We start from the raw sequence: 27,983 nt of genomic DNA on the forward strand, positions 1-27,983 counted from the left end.
ATTTCAAAAAACCCTGCTGTCTGGTTTTATAGTAAATACTTCAATCGTGACATTGCAAAGGCGGAAAGAGAGGAACGGAAAAGTACATGTGCTTGCTGAATTGGCGCCTTTTGTCGGTTCGATCAAAAACACTCCTCCGGTGGGTTCTTGTCCACAGCAGAACTTGAGAAATGACAAAGAATGGCAAAACGGGGGGGGGGGGTCAAGATCAACTTTTTCAGGACGTAGACCCAATAAAAGAAACTCCGACAATCTTGCGAAATGACGCAGAAGCTTGACATTCAAACCCGAAAGCTCGGCAGTCTGACACAGATTTCCGAACAAGTTACTCACCGTTGTTAACAACCATTTTTATCATCCATCCATCCATCCATTTTCCGATCCGCTTTATCTTCACAAGAGTCGCGGGGGATGCTGGAGCCTATCCCTGCCGTCTTCGTGCAGTAGTCGGGGCACACCCTGAACCGGTTGCCAGACGGATTACCCGGAGAAAACCCACGCAGGCCCGGGGAGAACGTGCAAACTCCACACAGGGAGGCCGGAGCCTGGATCGAACCCAAGACCTCTGCACTGTGAAGTTTACCAGCTAAAAGAAGATATTTGTTTCTCATCAGGAGGAGAAAGCATCCTACTCGGAATGAGAAAGTTTCTTCGTCGGGACGAGAACGTTTCTCATTCAGATGAGAAAGTTTCATGAGCAACTTTTTGTTTTCTTCCTCCATGTCACTCGATCTTGAATCACTGAGTCTGGGAACAAAGCGATGGCTTGTTCAACTTTGAGCGGTGAGAACCCGGTCTGGTCTATAATCAGGAAAAACAAGCAAATATGTGAGATGGTAGCCACTGAGGTGTTTTTTTTTGTTCTACTCCAACAATGAGGCATATCTCCTGGAGCAAATTGTCCTCTATATTCGATAGTTTCAAAATCAATGCATCTCCTGAGATTTAACTACTCTCTCCTTGCCTTCCCATTGAGAGTCTTAGTCCAAGTATTGATCGAAGTAGCCCTTGTGGCACGCCAACAAATGCGAATCGCTGTTCGTAGGTAGCACAAACGTGAGGCTTTTAATAAAGGGATGAAGGATTTGCTATCACGTGAAAAGGATGCAATGTTTACGGCGTGCAATTCACGTGTTGCTCAATTTCAGACCATTTCAGCCAAGTTCCAAACACTGAGGTAACGTCCTGCGACAGATGAAGGTCCCTAACAAAATTAAGTCAGATTCCAGGCGACACGTTGCTTGGCGTTTCATGTCCCAACTGAGTTCAGCAACTCAGGCCTTGACGGCTCAACGTCGGACGCCGTGGATGCCCCTCGTGTTCTTCCTCAGCGTCGTCCACGTCTCGTGTTCAGAGGCCTAATTTTAGAGGGGGACGGGGGAAGCGGGCAGAGCCGGCGCGACTGGACCGGTGGGGCTTTGCGGAGAGCTCTGGTAGGAGCGAAGGAGAACCTGATGCCGGGTTGCCACCGCCTCTCGTCTGTGCTGCTGCTCGCTCAAATATTCTTTGAGGCGGGTGGTTGTAAAGGTAAGAGTCTGCCGACGAAGACGCATCAGGTAGGCGTCTTGAAGCCAAGAATGACTGAAGCAGTCCTTGATCGAGGGACGGGCCCTGTTGAGGAAGCCAAATGGGGCAAAATTGGATCGTGGCAGTCGCCAACCGGTTTGGAGTCAGCACGTCAAGCTATACTTTTAGCAGGAAAGAAAATGTCCAAAATGAAACTCGCCAATACTACTCAACTCGCAGTGGCTTCTGGTCCATTCTGGGACTTCCGGGTAGAGTGAACGCTGGCGCGTTTTGGCTGCCGCTGCTCTCCCACAAACATTTGTGTTTTACGGTGTTTTTACGCTCGATTGTTTTACTGTTTCGCATGGAATCACTATCATCATCTCACAGTCATTCCACCCAGCCCCCATTCACGCCTGCCTCAACTCTTGCATGTTGGCCATGTTTGTCCTTCCCTCACTCGCTGATATGGAGGCACGGACGGGCGCACCTGAAAACCTCTTTCAGACTCTTCTGGTTAGTAATGTAGGCTTTGTTCCGTCTCTTTGTGTAGCCCATGACCGGTGCAAGGCCGAGTGCTGCTTGAAATTCAACTTACCAAGGATAGCTACAGAGGATCTTTTGGAGGAAGAGCGAGGCACTTTGGGACACGTTTTGGTAGAGTTTGGTGAGATCGAACTTTGCAGAGTGGATCTTCATCTCGGTCTGCTCGGGATCATTTTCCATGAAAGGCGACCTGCCGCTCAACCTGTCACAAATGAAAGGAGCATCACAGCAGGCGCTTCACAGGGTTAAGCAGACTTTATGGAACACAGAGGCAAGCGACAATATTCAAAGAATGTGTTGGCTGGAAGCTGTGTGAATGCAACACTTACATGATGAAAGTGATCACACCCACGCTCCAGATGTCAGCTGGAGGGCCCACCACATCCCCTTTCAACATCTCTGGAGCTGCAGGGACAAGGGGAGGCAGGGAGGGTAATAGGATTTGGTCATTAACGTAAAAATTAATTCTCATGTGTAGTTCACTTGCAATGAGACGATGCAGTTTATCATACTTGGGAAGTGTTTCTCTAGCAATGCTAACTGAATAAAATTGGAACAAAGTCCGAGTAACAACAAATTTTACGTGATTGATCTGAAAATGAATCAGCAGCTTAGGTTCAATCGGATGAATACTCTGCCGGACACGCTCTTACACATGCACTCCAGCGTTCCAACAGGTGGGCTAAACTGCCTGAGGAAAAGCGGGTTGAAGTTCTGAGCGCTGCCGAAGTCGATGATCTTGATGACGTTCATATGCGTGACCATGACGTTCTCGGGCTTGATGTCCAGGTGGAGAATCCTTCTGGTGTGGAGGTATTCCAAGCCCTGGAGGATCTGCACGATGTAGCTCACCACATCCTCCTCAGAGTAACGGAACCTCAAGAGGTAACACATGTGACAGTTATTAAAAGGAATTAAAACGACTAGCAGGGCTCACAGATCCCAAATCCTAATAATCACAAGTCCTCCATCACATTGGAAGTGAAGAAGCTGCCGGTCACTATGGATGACTTAGCGCGAATGTCCAACACTCAGACTCAAGCTGTGACTGAGCTCAACCGCAATATTGTTGCGGTTTTGGAGCGACTCCGCGCGATCGACAACACCATGGAGAAGTTGGAATCCGCGCTGCGGAAAGAATTTTCCGATCCCACTGATCGGCGCCGGTGAGGAGATACAGACCAAGGACTCAAGGCTGTCTGGAATTGTTGCCCCCCCCATCCTCCCCCATTATTACATGTTGTCTTGTGACTTGTTGTAACTGTCATATGCTTATTTATGTGCTAGGGTCTTTTTTATCCTGGACTTAAATTATCCTCGGAAGAGGATAGTTCGAGCGTGGTTTTTTCCCCTCTCCCTACCCAGCGTTTTCCTTTCTGAATTCTGATTGTAATTTCCCCATTGCGGGACAAATAAAGGATATCTTAATCTTAATCATTCTTAGTCTGTTGTGGAGTCGAGCACAGTTCTACAGTTGTCACCTGTCTACGAGGCTTTGGAGCATCTCTTTCCCGCTGCAGTACTCTGAGATAAGCACCAGGTAGCGAGGCGTGACATAAGCCTCGTGCAGCGCCATGATGCGGCCGTGATGAAGCGACTTGAGGATGTCGTACTCCTGCAGCACCGCCTGCTTAGTGTCGGCTTCGTACGGGACGATCTTGGCAATGAACAGGTTCCCCGTGGCATTTTCCCGGCACTCTCGGATCACGCCAAAGCGACCCCTGTGTCAGAAAGAATGACCGCAGGGCAATGAGTTGTCATTTTCCACCAATCTTCTTTAAAGATAAGTCTTATCTTGTTTATAGGCAGCATCGTGGTACCCTGCCTCACATCCAAAGCTAAGCTCCAGCTCCCCCGCGACCCATAACCGTTAAAACATTGTGGAAAATAGATGGCTAGAACTTGTTTGTACCTGGCTTTCTCATCCATAAAGGTATAAGGTTTTTGAGGAACTCCCTGGCGCAAATATCCCTCTCCAGCTTTGCCGAGAGGTGTACGTCTTCCAGAAGGTGTCGCCCGTCCCGACGGAGTGATCCGTCCTGATGGAGTAATCCGCCCCGACGGGGTACCGCGACTGTCCCCACCCTGCAGCACTGGCGTCAAACTTTGTACCACCGCCGCCGGCACGGAGACTTGAATGGCAGAGACGGAGGACGTGGTGACTGTTGGTGTGATGGCGGACTGAGATGATGGTGTAACACGAGCACTGGCAGACGGTGCATACATCGGCACCGAGGAGATGGGCTTCCCGATGACAGGGGCGGGTGGAGCTACAGGAGAGGGAGCCTTGGTAGTAATCGCCTTGATGGGGGTCTGGGGTTTGGGTGGGACGACAGGCGGAGCTTTCGTCTTGGCTTGAGGTTTGCCCACACTGATGCTGAGCGTGGACTTTGCTTTGCCCGCTGTAGTTTGCACCGTTGTGTTGGTCTGAGCCGGCTCTGGTCCAGAAGGGGCCGGATTCACGGGTGGCGTCTGCTTCACTTCAACTTGCGCCGTCGGCCGGATGGTTTTCGAGGATGGGGATTTTGCCGACTGTGCAGGACAATTTAGAGATGCAGGTGTGGTGGCCGTTTGGGTCAAGGTGGGCGTCTGTGTCGGGGTGGGCGTTTGGACCAAGTTAGGCGTCTGTGTCGGGGTGGGCGTCTGCGTCGGGGCCCGTGTCTGCATTGAGACTTTACTTGGAGCCAGTTTCATCGATGGGAATTTCATGGATGACATCATCAGTACAGGGGTTGATGGACCTGGCGCCGGGCTGGTCTTGACCACCACTGGGGCACTGGACTCAACTGGTTCTAAGAAGCAGGAGAGATGGAAAATATAGGGGTATTAAAACACAAGTCAACGCTTGCTTCGTCGCAAAGGCCTAACTCCGACGGATGGGTCAACAGGGTCATGAAAGTCGTAACTGGATTTGTGACATTAATGGGAAACAACTGGAGGAGTATTTGCTGGAACATAAAACCACAAATACAGTCAGTGAATGTCAACCCTTAAAGTTTTATAATTGCCTTATCAATAATTAAGCAAATATGGCTGTTCATTAACTCTGATCCCAAAACACTTTAAATCAAATTTCATCCCCATCTTACAACAAAATCCTTAACAAAAATGGCACAAAGATCAATTTATTTTGGGGGGAAAAAATGCACCAGAAGCACACATGTGGCAATAACTCTCCTTTACTTCCACGAACAGCCCTGACTAAAATTTGTTCCTTCCCGACATCCAGATGGCGACGAGATGAGGCTTCACTGTGTGCTACAATATAAGTACTTTTTTCAATGTGTTTCATTGCAGACCGCACAACAGCAATATTTTCCTCCAATTCCGTCATTTTAACCACAATGTCTCGGAGACGACTATTTGAAGTCGATTCAAATGAATATGATTTGCATGTACCTGCAGGCCCCAGTCGCACAACTTCCGAGAGGTTGCTGTATGGGCCTTGACCGGCCTTGTTAACACAAGCCACCCTAAATCTGAAAGAGCCTCCCGCTGGTAAATCAACCACGTTGTAGTAACAGTCGGCCACTCCTGTGGCCACAATCAACCAGTTCCTCTCTCCTGAGGGACAAAAGAAAGATGTTATGATGTTAATATTGTTTTATATTACGCCCTCGCGGTAAAAGTGAAGACTGAAATATTCAGCGCTGTACGCTAGATTACACCTTGGAGCTGTCAATCTCAGGCCGTTTTTTGCGTGATAATCTTTGAACAATGTCTTTCTTGGTTTTACTTCCTGTTTCACATGTTCACATTTACACCTATCACCGATTTAGAAGTCATGATCTTTATTACTTACAATACAATACAATACAATACATTCTGATTTATATAGCGCTTTCACAACAGCGGCAGCTGTAACAAAGCTTACTTACTTAAACTTAAACTTAAACTTAAAGTTACTTAGCAAAAACTACCCAGTGTAGCTTATTGATTTATGGTTCTTTTAAAAGGACTGTTGAGAAACAGAAGCCGAGACAAACTCACGAGAACCTCTTTCATACTAACCTTCAGTTTTCCTCTCCAGAGAATATGTGCAAGGTGCGGTAGTGTCGGACGGTCTCCACAGCACCAAAGCGGTGTTGTTGTACTTCTGAGGGATCTCTGGTGTTCCGGGGCGATTGGGCAGACCTTTTCACATAAACAATGTGAATCCAACTCCCCTCCAAACCTGAACCAAACTATGCACGAAACTTTCAACTTTTCATTTTGTAGTCCTAACAACTTGCTACAACGCACACAAATATTCTTACGGGCAAGGGAAATTGTGCAAGAACTGGAAGCAGAAGCCAGGGGGCTTGTCGCGACACATTCATAAACGCCTGCATCCTTTTTGGTGGTCTGCATAATCATCAGAAGCTGCCTGCCGTCAGGGCAGGCTATCATGTTCATCCTCGCGTCTATGTCCAAGGGTTTCTTATCTGAAGAAAAAGACATATAGAAGTCATTGCAGACAGAAACTGCATATTGTACATTTATGGTTTCTATTCCGTCCCATCTTGTGACGAGAGAGCATTCATAGTTGGGTCACACCTTTCATCCAGGTGATGTGAGGCTGAGGGCTTCCTGCAGGCAGGCAGCTGAGTGTCACTGGATCCCCTTCAAGCAGGACATGATCTCTTAGCTTAATATGGAACAGCGGAGGAAAATCTGCGAGACATGGATTGAACATATACAGTCCAAATGGATAAGCACATATGTGTGGTAAAAGTAAAGCATAATGTTATTCTGGACCTACCGGATACCAGTCTGGAGTACTGGCGCGGTGTCTGGGAACCCGTCTCCCTGGCGATGGCCGTGGGTATATCTGGTTGTGATCCGGCCTTGGATCGTCTCCCTCGGGACAGACCCCATCGATCCCAACGAGATCTTCGCTCGCCTTCGATAACTATCCAAGAACCATAAAGTTTATGTTACCGCCCACGAACAAGAATTGACACAAGACGTTCTCGGTCACAACAGCATGACGGTGTTGAAGCGTCATAATTCAGGACTGTTATCAACCGAGAACCCCCTTTGCTTCATAATGAAGATGACATCCTACCCTTTGACGTGTCAGACTTTGAACTGGACATTGAGTCCAGTGACTCAGATGAGGCTCCATGACTGGCCTGAGATACCAGCTGGTTCTGAGGAACATTGGTAACTTTAATTCCACAGTTTTCTGATGTTGCGCGACGAAGCATGGACAGGATTGGCGTCTTCTTTGGCTCCTTCTCTTCCGCCACTTTTCTTTCTTCAGAGTAGCTGCGAATTCTGGTCGACAGACCGGCGACTGTTGATTCGATTTTCCTCCGCATCGTCAAGACTGGAGATTCATTGCACATTTTAGGCTCCTTCTCCTCTTTTTGAACGGTGACATCAGCTCCACCATCCATGCGCATCATCTCCACTTCCTTCTGATCTTGTGATCCTCTTCTTCCGAGTTTCCAAGACAACCTACGTCTTAATGACCCTGAATCTTCTTCTTTGGTCACTTCCTCTTTGCGTTCCGTTGAAGGACTTCTTTTCAACCGAAGGGAAAGCCTCCTCATAAAACCTTGGTCCTTTTGAGCTTCGCGAAGATCCTGGACTGATTTGGACTTCTCAAGTTTTCTCTGTGCCAATTCCAGTGGGGCACCCATCGGACCGGGCCTGTACACCACCTCACCTGACTCAGTTGAATCTGAAAACGTTACAGGTGATTTATCCCCATTCTTTGATCGGGATAAAAATTTCAAAGTTCTTGTGAGGGAAGAGTCACGTTTTTTGAATTGGGCCTCAAACACCTCTTCAGAGGAAATGTCTTCTAGGTCCACTCCTATAAATGGAGGAGAGGAATGTATGGTCGTCTTTGGCGGACTAGGCTCCTTTGCTATGGTTTCGGGTGAGGCCACTCGAGAGTACACGGCCGGATGCTCGGTAGTTGACACAATGCGTGGCGTTGAAGGTGATGACGCAGTTACAAATTCATCAGATGCTGCAGGGGCTGATGCGGAATCGAGGACATCGACAGGGGTAAACGGGCCGAGCGGTGTGCCATTGAAAGGTTGAAGGGAAGGGACCGTGATTGTCTGCATAATACTAGCATATGCTGAAGTCCTTCCATCAGGAAGAAGAACCTGTGCAGGGCCAGACGATGTTGAATAAGACGGAACGTCTCTTGTGGTAACTGAGTTTGAAGTCATGATTTCGGATGATTTGCCAGGTGTTATTTCTTTCTCTTGTAACGTTTCTTCAGATGCATTTTCATCATGCTCAGCTTCCTTTCCTTCCTCATCTTCTTTCACTATTGGTTCTTTTTCTTTTTGTTCTTTTGTCCCTACATCTTTCTCCAAATTACCCTCAATTTCAGAGCGTTGGACTGCGGCAGCTGGTGAAGAAATAATGTGGTCCACAACCTCTGATTTATTCAGTACTTCCTGTGATATGCTCAAGTCCTTCTCGGTGAAGCCGCTTGTGCTTGACTTCTCATCCAAATGATTGTCTGTAACCACCGCTTCTTTCTTTCCACTGATAGTTTCATTCGATGCCGTCTCTTTCTCCTTTGATGATTCCTGGCATTGCGTTTTAATGGAATTGTCCCATTGGACAATATCTGGCGTCGGCAGTTTTGGTGAAGGCTCTCGAGGAGTGGTTGGGCAGGAGTCGAGCTTGGTTTGATCAATGAGAGCTGACATGGATATAGCTTCCTTGAGTCGTCGCTCTTCCACCTGTGCCAAAGGAATTTCAAGGGGGGCTCCCGACCTTCTGTGTGAGGCTATTGGTTCTGAATCTCCTTGACTGAAGGAAGCACTTTTGCTCAGGACCTTGGGTTTGGAAATGTCATCCCTGGGTGACTCACTCGACGCCGCTCTCGTCAGCGAAGGGGGTGCCAGTCGGGTAGTGCGAGAATGGTGATCTGAGGAGATTGCACCTTTGTCATCACCCATTCCTAATGTTTCTAATAGAGGCCCTCGCAGTCCACTCATCTTTTTGTCCAGGGATCCTCCACGAAGCAATCGTTGCCTCATCAGCTCTAGCTTCAGAGCGTAATCTTCTTGGCTCATCGTTGCAGTCCCCGGACTGGTGCTCCGCCTTGGTAGTTCCATGGAGGCGGCTTTCTTGAGAACTTTTCTTCCGCCCTCTTGATTTCCTTCTGAGAGTACTTCTTCTGGCCTGATCCGAAGTAGCAAAGCACTGTCAGCTGATCCTCCACGTCTCAGCTCACCTTTTCGTCTCACGGTCTTAGGCTTGTCAGACTCCACGCTGGACCCCTTTTGCAGAGGTTTTCGCTTTAGAATTTTCTCTGGCAGCCCAGCAGGTAATTCTTCATCTGAGGAACCTATGTCATCATCTTTCATTGTTCTTTCGTGTTGCCGACATTTACCCGTCAATTGAAGCTTTTCTTTGTTCATTTCAACTGCATCGTGTTCCGCTGTCTCTTGTGGAGCAGATGTGAACTGTTTACACGTTCCATTCTGTTTGACTGAGTCTTTCTCACTAGTCTGGATGTTATTCAGCGACACCCTTGAACCAGAGAATTCCATGTTGAGCGGCATTGGAATAAAAGGAAGTTCATCGACGTCTTCATCTGAATCGGAGGATGAGGAAGGCAAAGGCGAAGCGTCCTGCAGGTGTCTGGGAACTGCGATGGAGATATGACTTGAGGAATCATCTAGCAACTCTGGAATGGACCTCATGACCATTTTAGATTTGTAGCTGATTATTGAACGCTAGAGAACAAACAAACAAAATGTTACAGTTTTATCATATATGCCGGACTTGGACATGAAATGAAATGCTTCATTACCTGCCATTTTCTGCGAGATAGGTATTTCTTCAGTGAGTCTGTATTGATAACTGACCCCTTACTGAGAGTCTGTAATAAAAAGTTCAATTTTCATAAGGCCATTTCAAAGATAATCAAAGCTGAATAAGGTTACACTCGATGAATAAAGGTTTAAAGGTTGTGTGTACCTTGAACCAGGGATTTCTGAGACATTCTTGAGTATCTGGTCGCCTAAAAGCAAAAGTACATCGCATATACATTTTAACGCAGGCATCTTCGCGAAGACGATGATACATAAGAATTTGAAAGTGCGGTTCCTCACAGTCTCTCTGCTACGAGCAGTTTAATTATGAAACTTTTAGCTTCTCGAGAAAGATTGGCAAACATGCTTTCCTCGAAGGCCACGTTGTAGTTCCTGATGTTCAGCAGGGAACTGCGGTCATTTTCACCAGCAAATGGAGACACTCCTGTCAGACTGATAACAGTCACATTTAGATTTAGGAACGGGATCGTTTTTCAAATCTTATAAGTCACATAACTCACCACAGGTATGCAATAACTCCAACTGACCTAGGGAAAGGTAATACAAGTGTCAGCCTGAAGTGTTTGCGGACAATTGAAACACACTTTAGATAGCGAATGAAGATACCAGATATCAGTTGCCTTTGACACCGGGGTCTGGTTGACAATTTCTGGTGCAACAAATTCTGGTGTGCCGTATTTACAATACTGAGCCTCATCCGGGGTGACCTCCACCGCATTGCCGAAGTCACAGATTCGCAGTTGATCACTGTGTGCGTCTGCCATGAGGATGTTGTCAGGCTCAAAAAAAGATAGGAACAAAAATAGTCTGTTAAAAACAGAAACCTTTTTGTCTTTATCTTGCTGCAGAGTAAATTATATTGTTATTCAACTTGTCACCACTATTTACTGCACTGTCCCTGAGTACACAAACGGCAGGAAATGCACAAATGCTTACCTTGATATCCAGGTGCATGATGTTAAGATGATGAAGATAATCCATTCCATCGAGCAACTGTCTAATACACGAACGGACCTAAGGTACAACGAGGATGCCAGTTGTAATTTCTTCAATGTTACTCACTGTATGGTCACGAAACATGACAGGAAGCTTACATCAGATTCCGTCAGCGTCGATTTCCGTGTGAATCTGTCAAGAATCTCCTCGTGGCATCTTTAAATGTGATTTAGGTCAATAATCTGGAAGTTTAGATGCATTTGGCAACAGAAATGTCAAAACGCGAACATCAGCGTTTCATCTGGCAGCATGTCCTCAACCGTTGAAGGACATAAAAGGGAGCATGATATGGATACAGTTCAGTGATAATGACGACTGCGTTCTTTTTCTCAAAGGCATCGTGCAAGAAGACAATTCGCTCGTGGTCCAACTTGGAGAGGAGACTCATCTCTCGCAGAGCAGAGTTCTTCCGCTTGGCTCGTGTGGAGATGAACTTGGCGGCGTATTCCATTTTGTCGACTTTCTGGGTCACGTGCTTCACATAGGAAAATGCACCTCTGGGGAATGTGGCAGGGGATGGAGTACAACAATGTTTCAGCATTGACTTCTATTGTGAAGTAAAGTCAGCGGAAGCATGAAGATGCATAGGTGTCAAAGTCAGGTCCTGGAGGGCCGCTGCCCTGCATGTTTTCCAAGTCTCCCTGTTGCAAAACACCAGATTCAAATGAACAGGTTCTGCAGAGCTTGCTGATGATCTGATCATTTGAATCGGGTGTGTTGCAACAGGGAGACTTGGAAAACATGCAGGACAGCGGCCCTCCAGGACCTGAACTTGACACCTATGAAGATGCCAAAATGTAAATCACGATACCTTAATTGGCTGGTTCCAATTTGGCTCCAGGGCCTGACTTGAGTATAAACTTAAGTCGCCAATGTTAGGACTTGGGACTTGGGAAACTTATGAGAGCGTCGACTTGACGACATTACGAAGCTTCGATTGGCAGATTACATTTTTGATCAAATCGGGGAAATGAGAAGTGAGTTGTAAACATGTAACGTTTAGAGTTCAAAAACAAGCTTCATGTCAGCTACATGTTAAATCGAGAAGAAACTGAAGAGACAGTGCGGTGACAGATTGAAGAAGTACAACTAACTCGTACAGTGTCTGCAAAGTGGCCGAAGCCCAAGTACGTGTTGTGACGAAGCAAGACTGTCGTACGCCTAAATTTATGACTTGCTGAACCAACATAACGACTGGACTTGCTGGATTTTGGCCACGGTAACTTGAAACTTTCAGATTAAAGGCCTTTTCGGCGCCAAAGGATGACAGTGCCAAATTTAAGACCGATTTATAACCCATATGTGATTTATCCATGCGTTGCCTGATCCACTTCACCTCACGAGGGTAGCGGGTAGCCTATCCCAGCTGTCATCGGGCAGTCGGCGGGGCAAACCCGGAACTGGTTGCCAGCCAATTGCCGATATGTGACGTATGCTTTTCGATGATGCCTTACCTTTTAATTTCCTTGTGGATGTCATAATGGTCAGTCAGTTGCCGCATTTTCCTCATAATGCTCGCCTCGTCTTCCATCGGCTCCTCTTTACTTAAAGCTACGTGAGATTATTGGCTCAATGAGTGTGTATCATTGCAGGGATTGGCCAAATAAATGTGAGGACAAGTAGGTCACCTTCATGAACGGTGAGTTCGGCTTTACAGGACACAGAGCCTGCCAAGTTTCTGGCGGTGCAGGTGTACACTCCTGAATCCTCAGGGCAAGCGTTGAGGACCACCAGTGAACATTCGTTGTCGTCGTACACAAATGTGAAATGGCTGCCCTCCGACAGCAAAATATCGCTCTGAAACGAGCGCAGCAAATGACATGACTTTGACCACTTCTGTTTCAGATCAGCTGGTCTTCATCTAGGACTGAAGACTGAACGCTACAAACCTTGAACCAGAGGATGTCCGGAATGGGACGGCCTTCCACAACCACAGCAAAGCGAGGGGACTCCCCAGAGCAAACGTCAATATCCTCCATTATCGTCTCAAATGTTGGAGGAGCTGTGGACAGAGTGACATAAGGGAAATACTATGAGGCGCTTGGTACAGTGTCGACTTTCAGCAATTTGGAAAAATCGTGGGTGCGTTTCTTGGGGGAGCTGCGAACTATCCTAGAGGACCTTGGGAGAGGGGCAGGGGACTTATGAAATAAGCCGAAACTCACCAAACCCAAATTTCCGATACAAACAGGAATGAGCTACTACTTGCTTGATTTGAAATCCAATCAAGACTACCAGGTGGTCTACATGAACAAGAGAGGTGAGGAAGGTGCGGCCCACCTGCCATCTCCACGCTGAATGTGCAACTATCACTTCCATGCTTGTTGGATGCCACAAACATGAATTCTCCAACGTCGGCGTGCTTCACTTTCGTTAGCGTCAGAGTGTGCTGATCATCATCTGGCATTGCCATTTCGTACACGCCCCGCTTGTTGTCCAAGACTGCTCCCCTCCTGTCGATATAGTTTATATCATTAAAGATCATAATCTGTGTTGTACCCAAGGTACAGTAAACTGGAAACTGAAAAGCTACGCAGACATTTTAAGGGGAGCAACTCTATATGCATCCATTTTCGGTAGTGCACATTCACACCGGTGGACAAATTCGACTCTTCAATAAACTGAAGATGCGTATTTTGGAAAGTAGAACAGAGCTGGAGTTACCCATAGCCTGATCATGCAGCACATGCACTCATCTGCACGCTAATCGTATATGAAGTGCTGCCTCCAACAATGAAAACGATTCTGCTGTCATTGTATAAGCTGTTGGGGTTTTTTTTCCCATGCTCTGGGTTCCGCTTCAGCAAAGAGAAGTCTCTTGCTTGGTTCAACCCCACCAACATCTACATCTCATTTAGGACAAAATAAAATATTTTACATATCCTCTTGGGAAAAACACCTAGTGACGATACCTTGTCCAGATGGTGGCAGCATTGACATGATTGATGGTGATGGTGATGGTTACCGACTGGTTTTCCATCACATGTACAATTTCCGGTTTATCAATAATCACGGGAGCTTCTTGAAGATAGGGACCTTGAACCCAAAGCACAGGCTACTGAGTCAAAGCAACAGTCACAACAAGTGAGGAAAGCTGTACCTCGGTCCAACAGTTGCACGGGGTCTGTGGCGGCTGAGGGCTTGCTGAAGGCCTTGGAGGTGATGCTCAAAACCCTGAAAGAATAGCGCACACCTTTGGACAGCGTGCTGATGGCGTAAGTGGTCTCCTTCAGGCCAGATGCAATAATTGTCCACTGAATGGAGCCGAGCGCTTGTTGCTGGATGGCATACATCAAGGACTTTGACTCTGCGTGCAAAGAAAAAAAATCGAATGTGGACGATAACGGCAGCAAAAAAGACCTCTCATCGGGAGTGTGATGTCCTTTCGATGTGACAAAATGTTTTTGTGGTACCGATGGAAGGGTCCAATCTCCTTGGCTTCTTCCAGCTAAGCGTGATCACTTTACCAGTGATCGATTCGATCACTGGAGTCCCGTCAGGAGGATCAGGGAGGATATCTGAAAAGCATTCAAAAGTCCATAAAGCTATATCTGGTAAAAAAAAAGATATATAAAAAAGCTATATCTAATCTTGAAAAAGTGACTCTGATTCAAGGCATATTTGTAAAAATGTTTCAAAAGGAGAATTACCCGTGACATAGAGATGAGCGTAGCAAGTGGCCTTTCCTACTTTGTTGGAGATGACACTCTTGTAGACCCCACCGTGGGCATGGCACACCGAGCGGATTATCAGACTGTGGACATCGCGAACTGAAAGGAATTGACAAGGCAAGGTGAGGATGTGAGGATATGACACTGACGTCTCGGGTTTCTGGGGCGAAACGCTTACACTGTGTCATCTTTCTGTCCTCCGTGCTTTCGATTCTTTTGCCGTTGTGGAACCAGGCGATGGCGGGATACGGCAATCCGGCCACTTTACATTTGAGAACAGCCTCCTTCCCTTCAATGACGTCCAGATCATAAAGGGGCTTGATGAAGTCGGGCATTGTGAAACGCTCAACTTCGTTCTCAGGGACCTCGGGCTCCTCCGGTATGGAAGGCATCTTCTCCAGTTTCGCCCTGCGTGAAGACGAAATGTCATACCCAAGTCCCGAATGGAAGCTGACGCCACAACATCCAAGAAATGTTTTGACGCGTGATCGTACATCTGCGAGGAGATGGCCGGCCGTGGCTCTTGAATGTAGAGCTCAGCAGAACATTCGGCCTCGCCGTGACTGTTCGTGGCCGTCACAGTGTAGAAGCCTTCATCGTCATTGGTCACATGAGAGATGATGAGGGAGTGACGGCCGTTCTCCCGAAGAATACGCACATCCTCGCTCTCGGCGAGCGGGTGATCTGCTGAGAAAGGGTGTTTTGTTCTACCACTGATTGCCAGACTCTGTAGCACATTGCTGTGCCGTGACCGATCTTCAGGGCTCTAGCCACAGTATGCCAGTGATGGATGGTCCAGATTTAACAATCACATAGTCGATTTGTGAGCAAACTTAGAAAATCATTCTCTCTGGATAGATACAAAAATACTTTTAGCGCCATCGGTGATGGACGATTTTTCGAACAGCCTGTCAAATATGTGCCTCGGTTGGGAAACACTGTCAACTCTACATCAGCCTTCTTCAATCTGAAATTCGAAGAACAGACAGCAAGACCCATGGAATGTTGAAAGACATTGTGGGGGAAATTTACCAAAGTGAGTCCAGATGACTTTTGGGGGCGGGGTCCCGCTGATTTTGCAGTCAAATCGAGCATTGCGGCCCTCGATGACTTCCAGAACATCCAGTTGGCGAGTAAAGAGTGGCTCAATTGACGGAATCACTCTTAGTTTCCCACATGAAGTTATTTCCTCTGAAATATATAAATAAAAGAGCAACTGGTTACCAACCCATCGCAGGGCGCACATCCACAAACAACATTTGCGCTCACAATCCCGCGACGGGACAATTTGGAGTGCCCAATCAATGGGCAATTGGAATTGGAACCTTTAGCGGTGCTCAGCTTGCAAGTGTACGTCCCGCTATCATCCTCGTGCACCGAATTAAGCAGCAGGCGACATTTCCTTCCATCATAGTGCATTTTGCAGTTGAGCAATGCAGGTTGGATCAGTTTTCCATTGGCCAGCCAGTCCACGTCTGTGTCTTGCGGCCCGATGACGTGGCACTCAAACAACACCGTTTCGCCCGCGTTGGCTGTGATGTCTTTCACTGGGCGGATGACAGCCAAGCTCGGCTCGATGGGTAGTGCTAAGCAGAGGTAGGATTCAAAATAAAAGAAGATTCTTTAAATCTTTTCAAGAAAGAACAAGACAACATTGAACAAAGCAACCACAACAACAAAAAGTGTCTTTGGGACTCGGAAGGCAGTGCTCCACCCTTCGTCAAATAGGACAGGTCAGGAGAGGAAACGTGAGCCAGACAGTAGTTTTGAAACAATCTGCAACCTTGTGGGCTCGAGATGTGGCTGCCACAGGAGGTGCTACGACAGTTCTACACGGCAGTCATCGAATCAATCCTGTGTTCTTCCATCACGGTTTGGTTTGGGGCCGCCACAAAAAAGGACAAAATCCGACTTCAACGGACAGTTAGGACGGCAGAAAAAATCGTTGGCACCGCCCTACCCACTCTTGAGGACTTGCACACTGCAAGAATCAAGACAAGGGCACGGAAAATCCTCCTGGATCCCCCGCACCCTGCCCACCACCTTTTTCAGCCACTCCCCTCAGGCAGACGCTACAGATCCATGCGCACCAAATCCAGTAGACACTTAAACAGCTTCTTCCCTCTAGCCATTAACTCCTTAAACAGTCACTGACGTAGTCACTTTTCTTGCACCACAAAATGGTACTACAAAACTACTGGTTACTCTAAAATGGTTCAATGATTTTGTTGTTTACGATGATACTAGTGCAGCGTGTTATACCGGAGACAAATTCCTTGTGTGTTCTACATACTTGGCCAATAAAGATGATTCTGATTCTGATGTAGTGAGTAGCAAATAGGTACAGGACAAGAGCAGTGAGCCACGAGTGTGTACGAGAGGCTATGCAGTGCCACTTGAGAAAATCAGGATTTGACACAAAAGCAAATAGGATGGACACCGGACAGGACTGAAGCAGCGCTGAACTGCGTTTGCCAAATCTGGAAAGACGGTTCGACACTGTGTGAGAAAGCAACGTTACAAGTAGCAAATACAGGAGGACAGGACAGAAGAGGATCGGAGCGGTGAGCGTCTCTGATGTATTTTTTTTTTTTGTAGTATTACCTTTGACGTCTAGGGTCCCTTCACACTGTTTGGTTCCAAACTCATTGATAATCTTGCAGGTGTAAATCCCCGAGTCTGACCTCAGGGCCGAATGGATGGTCATTTGAAAAGTGCCATTCTCTGTCTCCCGGACAGTATGACGTGGGCCACTTTTGACCGTAACTCTGTCTCTCAACCTGCAGAAATAAAATAGAAATGACATAAATCAATCGTCAACTTCAACTCTGCAACGACCGTGTCAATGATTGGCGACACGTACCAATACAGCAAAGGTTTTGGTTGACCACTTATGCGGACAAACATGGTGACTTCCTGTCCTTCAACAACGGATTGATCAGTCATTGTTTCCTGTTTAACACAGACCAAAACACAATTCGGAATGCAGTCGAGATTTGCAACCAAATGTTGCTCTGGAATCGCAATGCATAGCAACAGACACACTGGGAAAATTCCCGTTCCTCATGTGAAACAAAATCGGCGCATGTGTACACGCAGTAGTCCAAAATGTTAAACCGCTGAGGTCGGCCGTCCGCTCTCACCAGAAATGCAGGAGCTTTCTTGAACTTGGTCTCGAGCGTCCCTCTCGGCTGTTGCGAACTAAAATCCATGGCTTCCTCCAAGGGACTGAGGTACTCCTCGTCCGACGTGATGGGGCTGCTGATGTCCATCGGAAGACCCAAGACACTCTTCGGTTCCTGAATGGGTTCTGCCAAATTGCACATTGGTGAAATCTGATGAGGGCTCAAACCTTTTATGTATTTTCTTGTGGATGGATAATAACGAACACATTCTGATTGTTTTCAGAAGCCCTTGACATGAACACGATTGTGAAACGTCAAATCCAAACAATAACAGATATCCACAGAGACAAGCGACTGAGCCCCAGTGAGCAATTTATAGGTTCAGTTTTGCTCTTTGTTGCTATGGTAACTATAAGTGCGGTTGTTGAGCTGGAATATATTGCACATACAACTGGCTGAAAGAAGGAAGCGAGCGGGAGCGGCAGAGGAAGGCAGACGAAACGTATTTGCACATCATCGCTGTCTCGTTATCTCGTTGAGGAGAGCATTTCTTAATGCGCAGTCATTCTCCAAAAATGATGTCTGATTAAAGAGGATTTGATGGCCCACAAGAACTGACGACAGCTGACGGCGCTCGAGGTTTAAATAGCACACACCTGCTTCGATTGTGAGTGTAGCATTGCTGGTCACTTTGCCCTCCTGGTTCACAGCCGTGACGCCGTAGTTTCCAGCGTCGCACATCTGCGCCGATTTTATGAGTAGACTGTGTCGTTCGCCTTCCACTTTGACGGCGTAATTTGAAAGGCCGGTGATCTCCACGCTGTCTTTTGTCCAGGTGACTTCGACACAATTACATCAGGCATTACTCAGCATGTTAGATTGCCTCGTGTGCATTCCTCAAAGAGGACAAACTATGGAAACAGTCTTTTTATTTGTATGTAATCAGTGCCTGCTCACCAAATCTAGCATGAAAACAAAACAAATCTTTTGTTATCCTGAAAATGCGTCTCTAAGTGAGCCCTTCTGAATTTTTCTCAACAGTTAACGTATATAGTAACTGCCACGGTCCTTTGATCACACGATGTCGCTTCCGGCACGACTCGGCCGAGGGTATTTCCCAAAGTCTGGAACGAAAGTTGGTTCCTTCAATGGCTGAAAAGAGTCCTCCTCATATAACCCCCGTTGACCGCATAAGCCTTGATGAATTTGGACGGGCTTAAGGTGAATTTGGACACCACATGCGGTCGAGGTTGCGCCGGAAGTGACGTCGTGCGGCCGAAAACGTGGACTTCGAAGGACCTGAATGACCAAAGAATGTCTGCGAACTGGGAACTGAATTAATATGTCTTCTTCAAAGACAGCTTTTCATCTGATACCTGCAGGAATAGGCGTGCCGGAGATGTTACATTTGAGTAGCACATCCGAGCCACATTTGGCGATCGTATCTTGAAGAGGAAAGTCAAAGACGGGTGCTTCCATGGGGTCCTCTTCGGCAGACACGTAGGAATCATCTGAGGAATCTGCAGTTTCACGTAAGGTAAACAAAGGTTCAAGTGTGACTTCTATGGCCACATGCAGACTGCAAAATGATGAAAACATGTCCAACCCATTTCAGGAAACGTTGCTCGTTGACGACGATGTTTGACTTTGGTCTTCGGCTGTTGTCCTTTGGCTTGTCGGGGTTCATCTGTCTCCTTGGGAACATCTTCACCTTCCACAACAATTTTAGGGATGCTTCTAGTTGGAGCTTCTTTTGGGAGAGCCATCTCGGTTTTTTCCTTCGGTGGATCGGCTTGTACCCTCCCCGTGAGTGTTGGGGCGGTTTGATGACTTGTATCTTGAGCAGTGACAGCACATTTTTTTACGAGTGGACTATCAGGCCTGTTTTCAACTTTTCTCAACGTTACTTCCGTCGCCTTCGTTCTCCCTGCCGTATCGTGACCTTGCGTTGGCGTCGGAAGTTCAGGGCTACGCGGAGATTCTTGGCTCCTTGAAATCCTTTGTACCATCGGACTTGGGGGCCTCATTTTGAGTTTTTGTGCAGTCATTTCCAGATTCGTCAAATTCTGTGAGTCTCCCGTTTGTTGCTGGAATAAGGCCGGCGATGATGACCTCTGAATTATTTCACTAACTGGGCTGACTCGACTCAAGTCCCGAAGTGATCGTACTCCCGGCAAGTCCGCTAACTGCATTGACTCCGTGGCCTCTTTTACTCTTGTGATACCGGTACTTGTGCTGTTTTGAACTAGGGAATGCCGCTGCTCTGGCGTTTGCTGTCCCGGATGGAGTCCTTTTTGCTCTTTTGCCCACTGACATCGTTCCCTCTCTTGAAGTCTTTCAAGGACCTGCGGGGGAATGGGTTCGATTTTCCTGAAAGGCTGGCGCTGCCTCGCCTTCAAGGTGAGCTGTTCTGTTGAAAAGGATTTCTTCAAATGGGGTTTACCGACAAGCTTTTTGATACGTTGCAGCTCCTGCGTGAACTTGTTCTCTATGTCCTGTACCTTTTGAGAATAGCGAGGTTTCTCCTCGAGCGAGGCAGCCCTCTGTTTGAACATTGATCTGCGCTCGGCCGCGTCTTCTTTGAGAGCCTCTCTCAGATCTTCCCTGGAACTTTCTCGTGAAATACCCAGACGGCTGCCGCCGTCGTCCGAGTCGACGGAGCCCGCTCGATTGAACCCTGCCCAGGATCTCCCAGATACGGAAACTTCGTCCAGGCTTCGCCTTCTCTCTTCCAAATCACGGACCTTCTCAAAAACTTTGGAACTTGCTCTGGTAAGCTTCGGTGATGGTCTCAGAGTCAAGTCTTTCTGGGAGTACTCGCTCACTGGAGTTTGCGGTCGTGAATCTTGGGTGTTATTTGGCGATTTGGGCATTTTAACCTTTTCTTCAAATTCAGCAGGCACCGTGTCTTGGTATTCAGCTGGTGCAGCAACTTTTTTCCGCAAGCTGAGAGGTGTTGTCGAACCGGAGCGACTTGGCATTGGAGAGGTGGAGGCACGTTTGACGAGTCTTGGGGACGGGGGCGGGAGAACTTCTCGTGGAGAACCTCTTGGACAATCATTTGACTGGCTCCTAAAAGACAAGAGTCCACCGGATTTTGGATCACCGTTCAAATCATTTAAAATCTCTGAAAAATGAACTTCAAGTACAAAGAGAAGTCTTGCCTTGCTTTCGTGAAATCTTCGTATCCTCTGGTTTCATCATCTGCACACTTGTCCATCACTGCGTTTCAAAAAATGCAAACGATTGAATATGAGGAGCCTCTCATCTGTGTGTCATGCAAGTTTTCAGAGAGCGTACAGTATAAATGAAGACAAGGCGGATGGATACCTGGGTGCACTGCACGGTCCTCACTTTCCACACGATTTTCATTGGTCTCAAATTCGACTTCCCCTTCGTCCTCACTGCTGTCTGATTCTAAAATACAATCAGTATGAACAGAGAAATAGTAGCATGAAAACCACATTTAGTTCTGATGTGCTCATGAGGAGAGGGAATTCAGACACAATCGGGCCTTAAAATAGAAAGAAGCGCTGAGTCATTGGCTGCTCTCGCGGCGTCTCGCTTCATAGTAGGCGGGATTACATAAACGGAGGTATTTCTTTTTCACCAGCAGTGAAAACAGCACACGCGTTGCTTCAATGTGCCTGCTAAGGTAAAGAACCAACGTTGACAATCTCCAACTCTGAACAGCACAATAAAATTAGTTTATGGTGTTTGGCATACGACGATCCAGAAGTCGCAGTCTGCAGGACACAACCCGAATGCTTCGTAATTTTTAGATTTGAGGGAAATCCTTCATACGATCCCTTCAAAGATGCTGAACAGAGGGCTCATATTTCAAAGGTGAAACATTTTTCCAACAACGCCAAACTCAACGTCATCTTTTCAACTTTCATTCACAGATTTGGATCTGCTTTTGGGATACAATTTATCTTCTAATCCTTTTTGCAGCGAATTAAAGACCACATCTTGATGTGAGCAAAAGCATTGGAAGAAATTTTACTTGAGGAGGAATGTGCAGGGATGCGTTGTGCTGAACTGTCGATGAGGCATAGCGGTAACTCAAACCCAGTTCTATTTGAAAGTGCTTCAATCCAACGATCAGAACAAAATCGGCGAGTGAGTTTCAATAGAAATCTGCCCAGTCAGCCAAAATGGGAGGCTGGGCAAACAAGAGCGGCTTCGAATTTATCGCTGGCCACAGACTCGAACCGTCATGGTGACCTGTTAACTACGCCTGGCACGGATCGTGCGGGCAACCCACTTTGGACAACGCATTTACAAACCAAGCCAACAGCAACGAAAAGAGATGAGTTTGTGTTTTCGGAGCACGGCAGAGAAGCCGGAGCACCTCGTGGAAATCAACACAAGCACATGGAGTACGTATGAACGCCCCACGGGGAAGCCGGAGAGGAAAGTCGAACCTGCAACTTCAGAACTGTGAGTTGGAATGAACTCAACCGCTCAACAGCTACAAATGCGCAGAAGTGCCGCATCGAAAATGAAGGCGACAAAAATCAAACAGAATTCCAAATCACTTGCCTGATCACTACTTTGAAGGATTTTTTTTCATGGAAACTCCCGGCGTCGCCTCTACTGCGCTTTTACGACCGGTACTACAAGGAATTCCCCGCAACCTTCGGAGGGGATTCCGAGCCATCACTAAGTATCTTCCTGATTTCGAAGAAACCCCCCCCCCCCCCCAAAACAGTCATAAAATAGGAAATCAACTTAAAGACAAAATACTCAGCTGGCGAGAAGGCACTTGCTTCGTTATGTCATAAATTCCACCCAAGACACTCGGCATTCCTTCTTCTGGGACAATCCGTTGGTGAAAAGCCTTAAAAAGCCTCCGCCGGTGTGCGGGATTTGTTGCTCGGATGCAAATTTTCCGGCGCGGTCGCCCCCCCTGTCCGCACAGCGGCCGGCGACGGTGTGAGCATCCTCCCCCGCTGCCTTCCAACCTCCAGGCAGCAAACATCCACAGGCGGGCAGGAGAACAGTGGGAGGGAGCCAGCCATGGACAGCATTGGTTGACATTTCTCATGATTTTTAATTTTTTTTTTGTTTCCCCCCCCCCTTGCTGGCCGGGCGGGCATCTGCGGCTTTTTCCTCATCTAGTGTGATGCGGCGAAGATGCGTTATCAAAGGGATAGAGAGAGAGAGAGAAAGAGAGAGGCAAATCATGGCCAAAAATCCACACACTGCTTCACGTTTCTCTGCCTTGATGGAACACTGATAAGATTGATAACTTGCTTGCCTAGACAAGTGAGATACATATCTATATATCTCTCACACACACACACACACACACACACACACACACACACACACACACACACACACACAGGTGAACCTCTTGCCAACGTACCCCGTTTACGTTTTCACTCCCATTACATTCCACGTAATTCATTTTCCATTTGCCGAGATTGCCGACAACGACTTGCCACAAAATAGTGCAAAGGCCTTGGTGACGACGAACGCTGGGAAGCCAACTGCCGCCGCGACCGCGCTTCTGAACAAATTGTACAGCGCGGGATTCCCTTCCGTTGCTTAGCGACGCTTCCAGATCAACTGGTAGATCGGCGCACTTCCGCAAGCGCGGCGCACATGGCCTGAAAATACGTCCGGTAAACGGAAGCGGAAGGAAATCTATATAGTGGTAAAAAAAACAACACATTCCGAAATGAAAAGTATTTCCCATCCCACATAATCCCGCCCTGCTCCAAGTCCAGAATTTCCCCGTTTCCAAAGCAACTGGCTCACTGCTTCCCAAAGGCGTCTTTTGCGCACCACCACCACCACCGGCTAAGCGTGACCATTTAACAGACGGGTGTATCAAACCAGTGCAGGGTGATTTCCACGGTGTAAAAGGAGCCCCACCTGTTGAGTCCAATTTACGACCCCAGAGGAATAAAGCCGTGTTGAGGCTGGCGTCCAACCACGCTGGAGAGGAGCCATCGCGGCCCGGAGCAAAGCTGATATTTTCAACCAGAGCCCGACCACCCGCCACGAAAAAAAAAATACGATTACAATGAGAGCATTTGTCACGATATATACCGCGGTGTCCAGGGATTTTTCGGTCAAGCAAGAATTTCTCAACACCGTGAAATTTGGGTACGCGTCTCCATTGGGACAGCTCAGAGCGGAATTTGTCCGGGTACTCTTTTCCCTCACACATCCCCAAGACACTTGTTGTGCAAAGTGAGGACTCTAAATTGTCCGCGGGCTTGTGTCTTGTCTGCTCACGGGGGCTTTGTTTCCACCCGGTCTCATCAGCCCTGTTCCTGGTGTCGACTAATTCGCTCTCCCTTCAACATCTCGTCCGGGTGCGTCTCACCGTCTCATCAATTTGGTTCGAATTAGTTCCCCGGTTTCGTTGCGTCGTTTTTGTTGTACGTCGTGTTTCCGCTCTCGTTGACGATTGTTCCTTTTTTTTCCAGTACTTTGAGTTTTCCCCTTTTTCCTGGTCGATTATTTTTTTTTTCCACAAGATTACTCCTGTTCCGCGGCCCGGTAGTCCAGTGGTTAGCACGTGGGCTTCACAGTGCAGAGGTACCGGGTTCGATTCCAGCTCCGGCCTCCCTGTGTGGAGTTTGCATGTTCTCCCCGGGCCTGCGTGGGTTTTCTCCGGGTGCTCCGGTTTCCTCCCACATTCCAAAAATATGCGTGGCAGGCTGATTGGACACTCTAAATTGTCCCTAGGTGTGAGTGTGAGTGCGAATGGTTGTTCGTCTCTGTGTGCCCTGCGATTGGCTGGCAACCGATACAGGGTGTCCCCCGCCTACTGCCCGGAGACGGCTGGGATGGGCTCCAGCACCCCCCGCGACCCTAGTGAGGATCAAGTGGTACGGAAGATGAATGAATGAATGAATGAATACTCCTGTTCCACCGCCTCGTCTCTCGTCCTTCTCTGCATTGGGTTCAACTTTTTGCCTGCGCAAAAACCTTAACCCGTTCCCGGTCACTTTTGGATTGCCGGAAACACTCCTGGTGAAAATCTTTTAAGGGTTCTTGGTGAATTTCAGTCTTTGCATATATCCTAGAATTCGGATCAGAAGGCGGTCCAGTCGCCATGTACTGTATACCGATGATTCGTCTGACCTCACGCTTCCGACTCCTCGAATTCCACTCAAGCGTTGAAAAATAGTCTGCAAAAATAATATTTACGATCTCGTAAATAGAAGGAAAGTCTTGCCAATTTGACGTTGGACTGGCGCGGCTCGGCGACATTATCGCATCGGGCGGGGAATAAAGTTCAGCAAATCGAAGAATTTAACGCTGTACGGAATATAGTGAGAGGCCGAAGGGAGAAGCGGTCGGACCGGGCAGTGATAAAATTAGCGCTGATGTCTTCCCGTGTACCAGGAGAGACGCCGGCCTGCGAACATCCAGAAAATCTAAGGCCTGGCACATTCCGCGATATAAATAACGAGAGAGTCGGTGGACGCGGGGGCAGTCAGTAGAGACGTTTTGGAAGTGCGAGAGAGCGAGAGAGAAATGTTTAGGCAGCGAGCTTGAGTGATGGGACAGCTGCCGAGCAGCAACACGGCAAATCAGCCGGCTACTCGCTCAAACTCGGCGGTTAAAGTGGAGCAAACTTTTGCTAATGATTGTCCGACCTTATTTCCAAGGTGGGGGACTCGCCCAGGACTTTGCTCAAATTGTTGTTTCATCACTCACGAGCAAAAAGAAAACGAATGGCACGATGTTGAGAGTTTTGACCACTGAGACTGACTGGTGATCGGACGCCGCTTCTCACTCTACGAAACAAAATTATAAAATTGTCTATAGATGTCAATGTAATTGTGAATGACGGTAGTTTGTCTGTACGCGTCCGGCGACGGAGTGATGAGCAGTCCAAGAACAGGAGACCTCGGACTCACCCCCCCAAATTCCTGTTCCCTCGTCTATGGATTGCAAAATTGGGCTGGAAAAGTTTTGCTTTTTAATTGAAAATGACTTCCCTTCACGAGAAACCTGCATCGCGCTGTGGCCCAAAAAATTGGATCATATTGCAAGAACTCTGTGCGAGATGTGAATTATGACTGATCATTTGATATTTGGGTTGCTTGGCAACAATATTCTTTTTTTTTCCAATAGCGTTGGATCAAGTCAAGTCAAGTCAAGAGTATTTCTCGAGCACTTTCAAACAGCCATTGCTGCATACAAAGTGCTGTACATGGAGCGATTTAACGTACACAATAAACAGTAAGACGAATCGGTAATAAAGGCGGTAGAAAGCACCAAGCAGTAAAATCAAGAACAAATCTAAGTCATGCTAAGTCGAACGCCAAAGAAAACAAGTGAGTTTTGGATATTTTTCTACAGCACCCAAGGCATCGTCACTCCTGGTTTTACTTATCATTGCTAGCGGTATTAGATCTTTTTTTTTGCATTCGGAAAAACTGTTTTTGAATCATTCGGGATTGTCAACGGCAAAATCCGTTTGGGTGTTAGAAATCCGTTTCTCGCTGCTTCACATAAAAACAAAAGATTTCATGGTCGACGTTGCTCTTTTGGCTTTTGTCACGATGTCACTGCCAAGCTGAGCCCGATCAGCAAAATATCTTGGGAAGTGTGGCACTAAATTCGGTTTTTGCGACAGCGTCAGAGCTGCTGCTTTGACAAATGATTTGGCCTGGACAAAAGTGCCCGGCGCTCATCAGCTCCGGCACTTTGTCGATGTTCTGCAGCGCTCCGCATGACTTTGTGAAAGAGATTCACTTTTCAAATGAGCCGTGGTTTTCCTGCTGAGAGGGTCGATGATAAACGCTTTGGCCAGACTCGACGCTGACGAACACTTCAATCAGATAAGATTGAGTCTTGAAAAAAAAAACGAGTGACGGTGGATGTCGGATGTGAACAATTCAAGCCCGTGTGAAAGGTTGACCTTTCTGAGGATTCTCAGGAAATCTGAACTGCCGTCAACAGTTTTGCCAAGGAACATGGAATCGGGGACGGGTCCGTCCGTCACGGCGCGCAAATGTCTCGAGAAGCCATGACCACAATGCACCAGGTGGCCATTGTCGTTTGGCCGTATCCCCGATTACCGAAGGTGGCCACCGCGTTTAACTCATTCGGTACCAGCCAAATCTGGACCAAGTCTGAAAAGACGTTTAAAAACGTCATTGGGAGTGAAAGAGTTCATCGCCTTCGGCCACACAGTGAAATTTTGACTTCCCGCGGCGAGACCGTCAGGAACAACAAGGATGACACCACGTGTAATCCTTCACGTGCGGCTCACCTTCACCCAGATCCAAGACGGCCAGCACGGCACTGCTGCGGGCCTCTCCCAGGTAGTTACTGGCAATGCAGGTGTAGAGGCCGGCATCGCCGGGCTTGCAATCCCGAATCCAGAGGCCTCCGTACTCCTGGTTTTCCATGTTGAGGAGCTCGTCATTGTGGTACCAGTACAGCGAAGGCTGGGGGTCTGCGCAAACGGTCACCTTGAGCCGGATGTCGCAGCCCGTCCCGACGGCGGCATTCCGCATCTTGCGCGTGAAAACCGGCGGAGTCGGCCTGGGAAGGGAGGGTCCTCGGGGCTCGGCGAGCGTTTGCTCCGGGCTGACTTTGGAGCGCTTGGACGGCATGACGGCACTCGGGGGCGCTTCGCCCACCTCCTTCTTCGGGGACGCGTCCCCTTCCGATTTTTTCATTCTGTTATCGAGTCTGTTATCGTATGGCTGGGGCACGAATTAAATTGTCGAATTTCGGAGACACCTGATGTCACATTTTGGAATTTCCAGATCCTTCAAGTCTCTCAGATGCCCTTGGTGCCGCTGAAGTAAAGCCCAAAAGGTTACCTGCCGATTCGGGAGAAGGAGCCGGGTGCCAGTCTCCGACACGGGGATATATTTAGTGCCAGACCCCCTTGGATCACGTTGCAATAACAACGCCTTGGACTGGTGTCTCTTGAAAGTGACGACCGTGGGCCCTTTTTTTCTTCTCGCCCTGCTCTCGAGCTCTCGGTCAGCATTCCCGGCGAGTGTGACTCTTCTCTGCGTTTTCCTTTGATAGGCTGCAAGTCCCGCTTGGTTTCTGCAGCTGGGGGTCAATCCACCGTCCCGTGGCTCGGACAGTGCCCCCCGCCTTCCTTTTCCCATGAGCTAATGCACCCCATGCGTACCTCCCCCCCCCACACCGCCACCGCCTCCGCTGCCGCCTGTTTGGAGGGGGAAATCACAAACGTGGGCCCAGCAAGCCTGACAATGGCAGCTGCCACCGGCGAACGGCCACGCCCCCTTTGTCGTTTTTAGCCAGCCCAGTCAAACTTGGCAGAACGCAGGGTGCTGCATTGGTACCGGACAGCTATCGCGTTTAAGAGGTTCTGACATGGC

At 47.9% G+C, this 27,983-nt stretch overlaps 1 protein-coding gene across 3 annotated transcripts; it reads right to left on the reverse strand.

Moving 5' to 3' along the window:
- Positions 1 to 1,028: 1,028 nt before the first annotated feature.
- Positions 1,029 to 27,903, reverse strand: spegb (striated muscle enriched protein kinase b). Of its 3 annotated transcripts, none has more exons than XM_052081967.1 (41): positions 26,891 to 27,903; positions 20,971 to 21,057; positions 20,805 to 20,862; positions 19,247 to 20,712; positions 19,017 to 19,160; positions 18,297 to 18,479; positions 17,659 to 17,825; positions 17,379 to 17,467; positions 17,120 to 17,295; positions 15,841 to 16,101; positions 15,548 to 15,706; positions 15,010 to 15,199; positions 14,694 to 14,923; positions 14,495 to 14,614; positions 14,258 to 14,362; positions 13,945 to 14,151; positions 13,757 to 13,880; positions 13,125 to 13,297; positions 12,734 to 12,846; positions 12,473 to 12,641; positions 12,299 to 12,395; positions 11,141 to 11,341; positions 10,943 to 11,000; positions 10,785 to 10,862; positions 10,455 to 10,627; positions 10,349 to 10,375; positions 10,128 to 10,280; positions 9,994 to 10,036; positions 9,827 to 9,895; positions 7,100 to 9,749; positions 6,794 to 6,943; positions 6,589 to 6,705; positions 6,309 to 6,476; positions 6,064 to 6,186; positions 5,452 to 5,616; positions 3,965 to 4,844; positions 3,534 to 3,773; positions 2,706 to 2,929; positions 2,382 to 2,457; positions 2,105 to 2,254; positions 1,029 to 1,611 (listed from the first exon to the last, which is right to left on the reverse strand). In XM_052081967.1, exons 1-41 carry the CDS (start codon positions 27,300 to 27,302, stop codon positions 1,365 to 1,367), a joined length of 10,722 nt encoding a protein of 3,573 aa, XP_051937927.1. In that variant the 5' UTR covers positions 27,303 to 27,903; the 3' UTR covers positions 1,029 to 1,364. The 3 variants fall into 3 exon arrangements, with proteins under 3 accessions (XP_051937927.1, XP_051937926.1, XP_051937928.1); XM_052081966.1 differs by having other exon boundaries at positions 15,010 to 15,202; XM_052081968.1 differs by lacking the exon at positions 26,891 to 27,903 and adding an exon at positions 22,186 to 22,782 and having other exon boundaries at positions 15,010 to 15,202.
- Positions 27,904 to 27,983: the final 80 nt, after the last annotated feature.

Source organism: Hippocampus zosterae, chromosome 12, assembly GCF_025434085.1.
Source record: "Hippocampus zosterae strain Florida chromosome 12, ASM2543408v3, whole genome shotgun sequence".
Lineage (NCBI taxonomy): Eukaryota > Metazoa > Chordata > Actinopteri > Syngnathiformes > Syngnathidae > Hippocampus > Hippocampus zosterae.

Excerpts from the sequence above, each read along its gene's own strand:
- spegb (XM_052081966.1), bottom strand. The coding sequence starts at position 27,302 with ATGAAAAAATCGGAAGGGGACGCGTCCCCGAAGAAGGAGGTGGGCGAA. Across the intron at positions 17,468-17,658 it reads AGAAAGCTCCTGCATTTCTG|GAAACAATGACTGATCAATC; the intron begins GTGAGAGCGGAC and ends TGTGTTAAACAG. Across the intron at positions 4,845-5,451 it reads TGTGCGACTGGGGCCTGCAG|AACCAGTTGAGTCCAGTGCC; the intron begins GTACATGCAAAT and ends CCTGCTTCTTAG.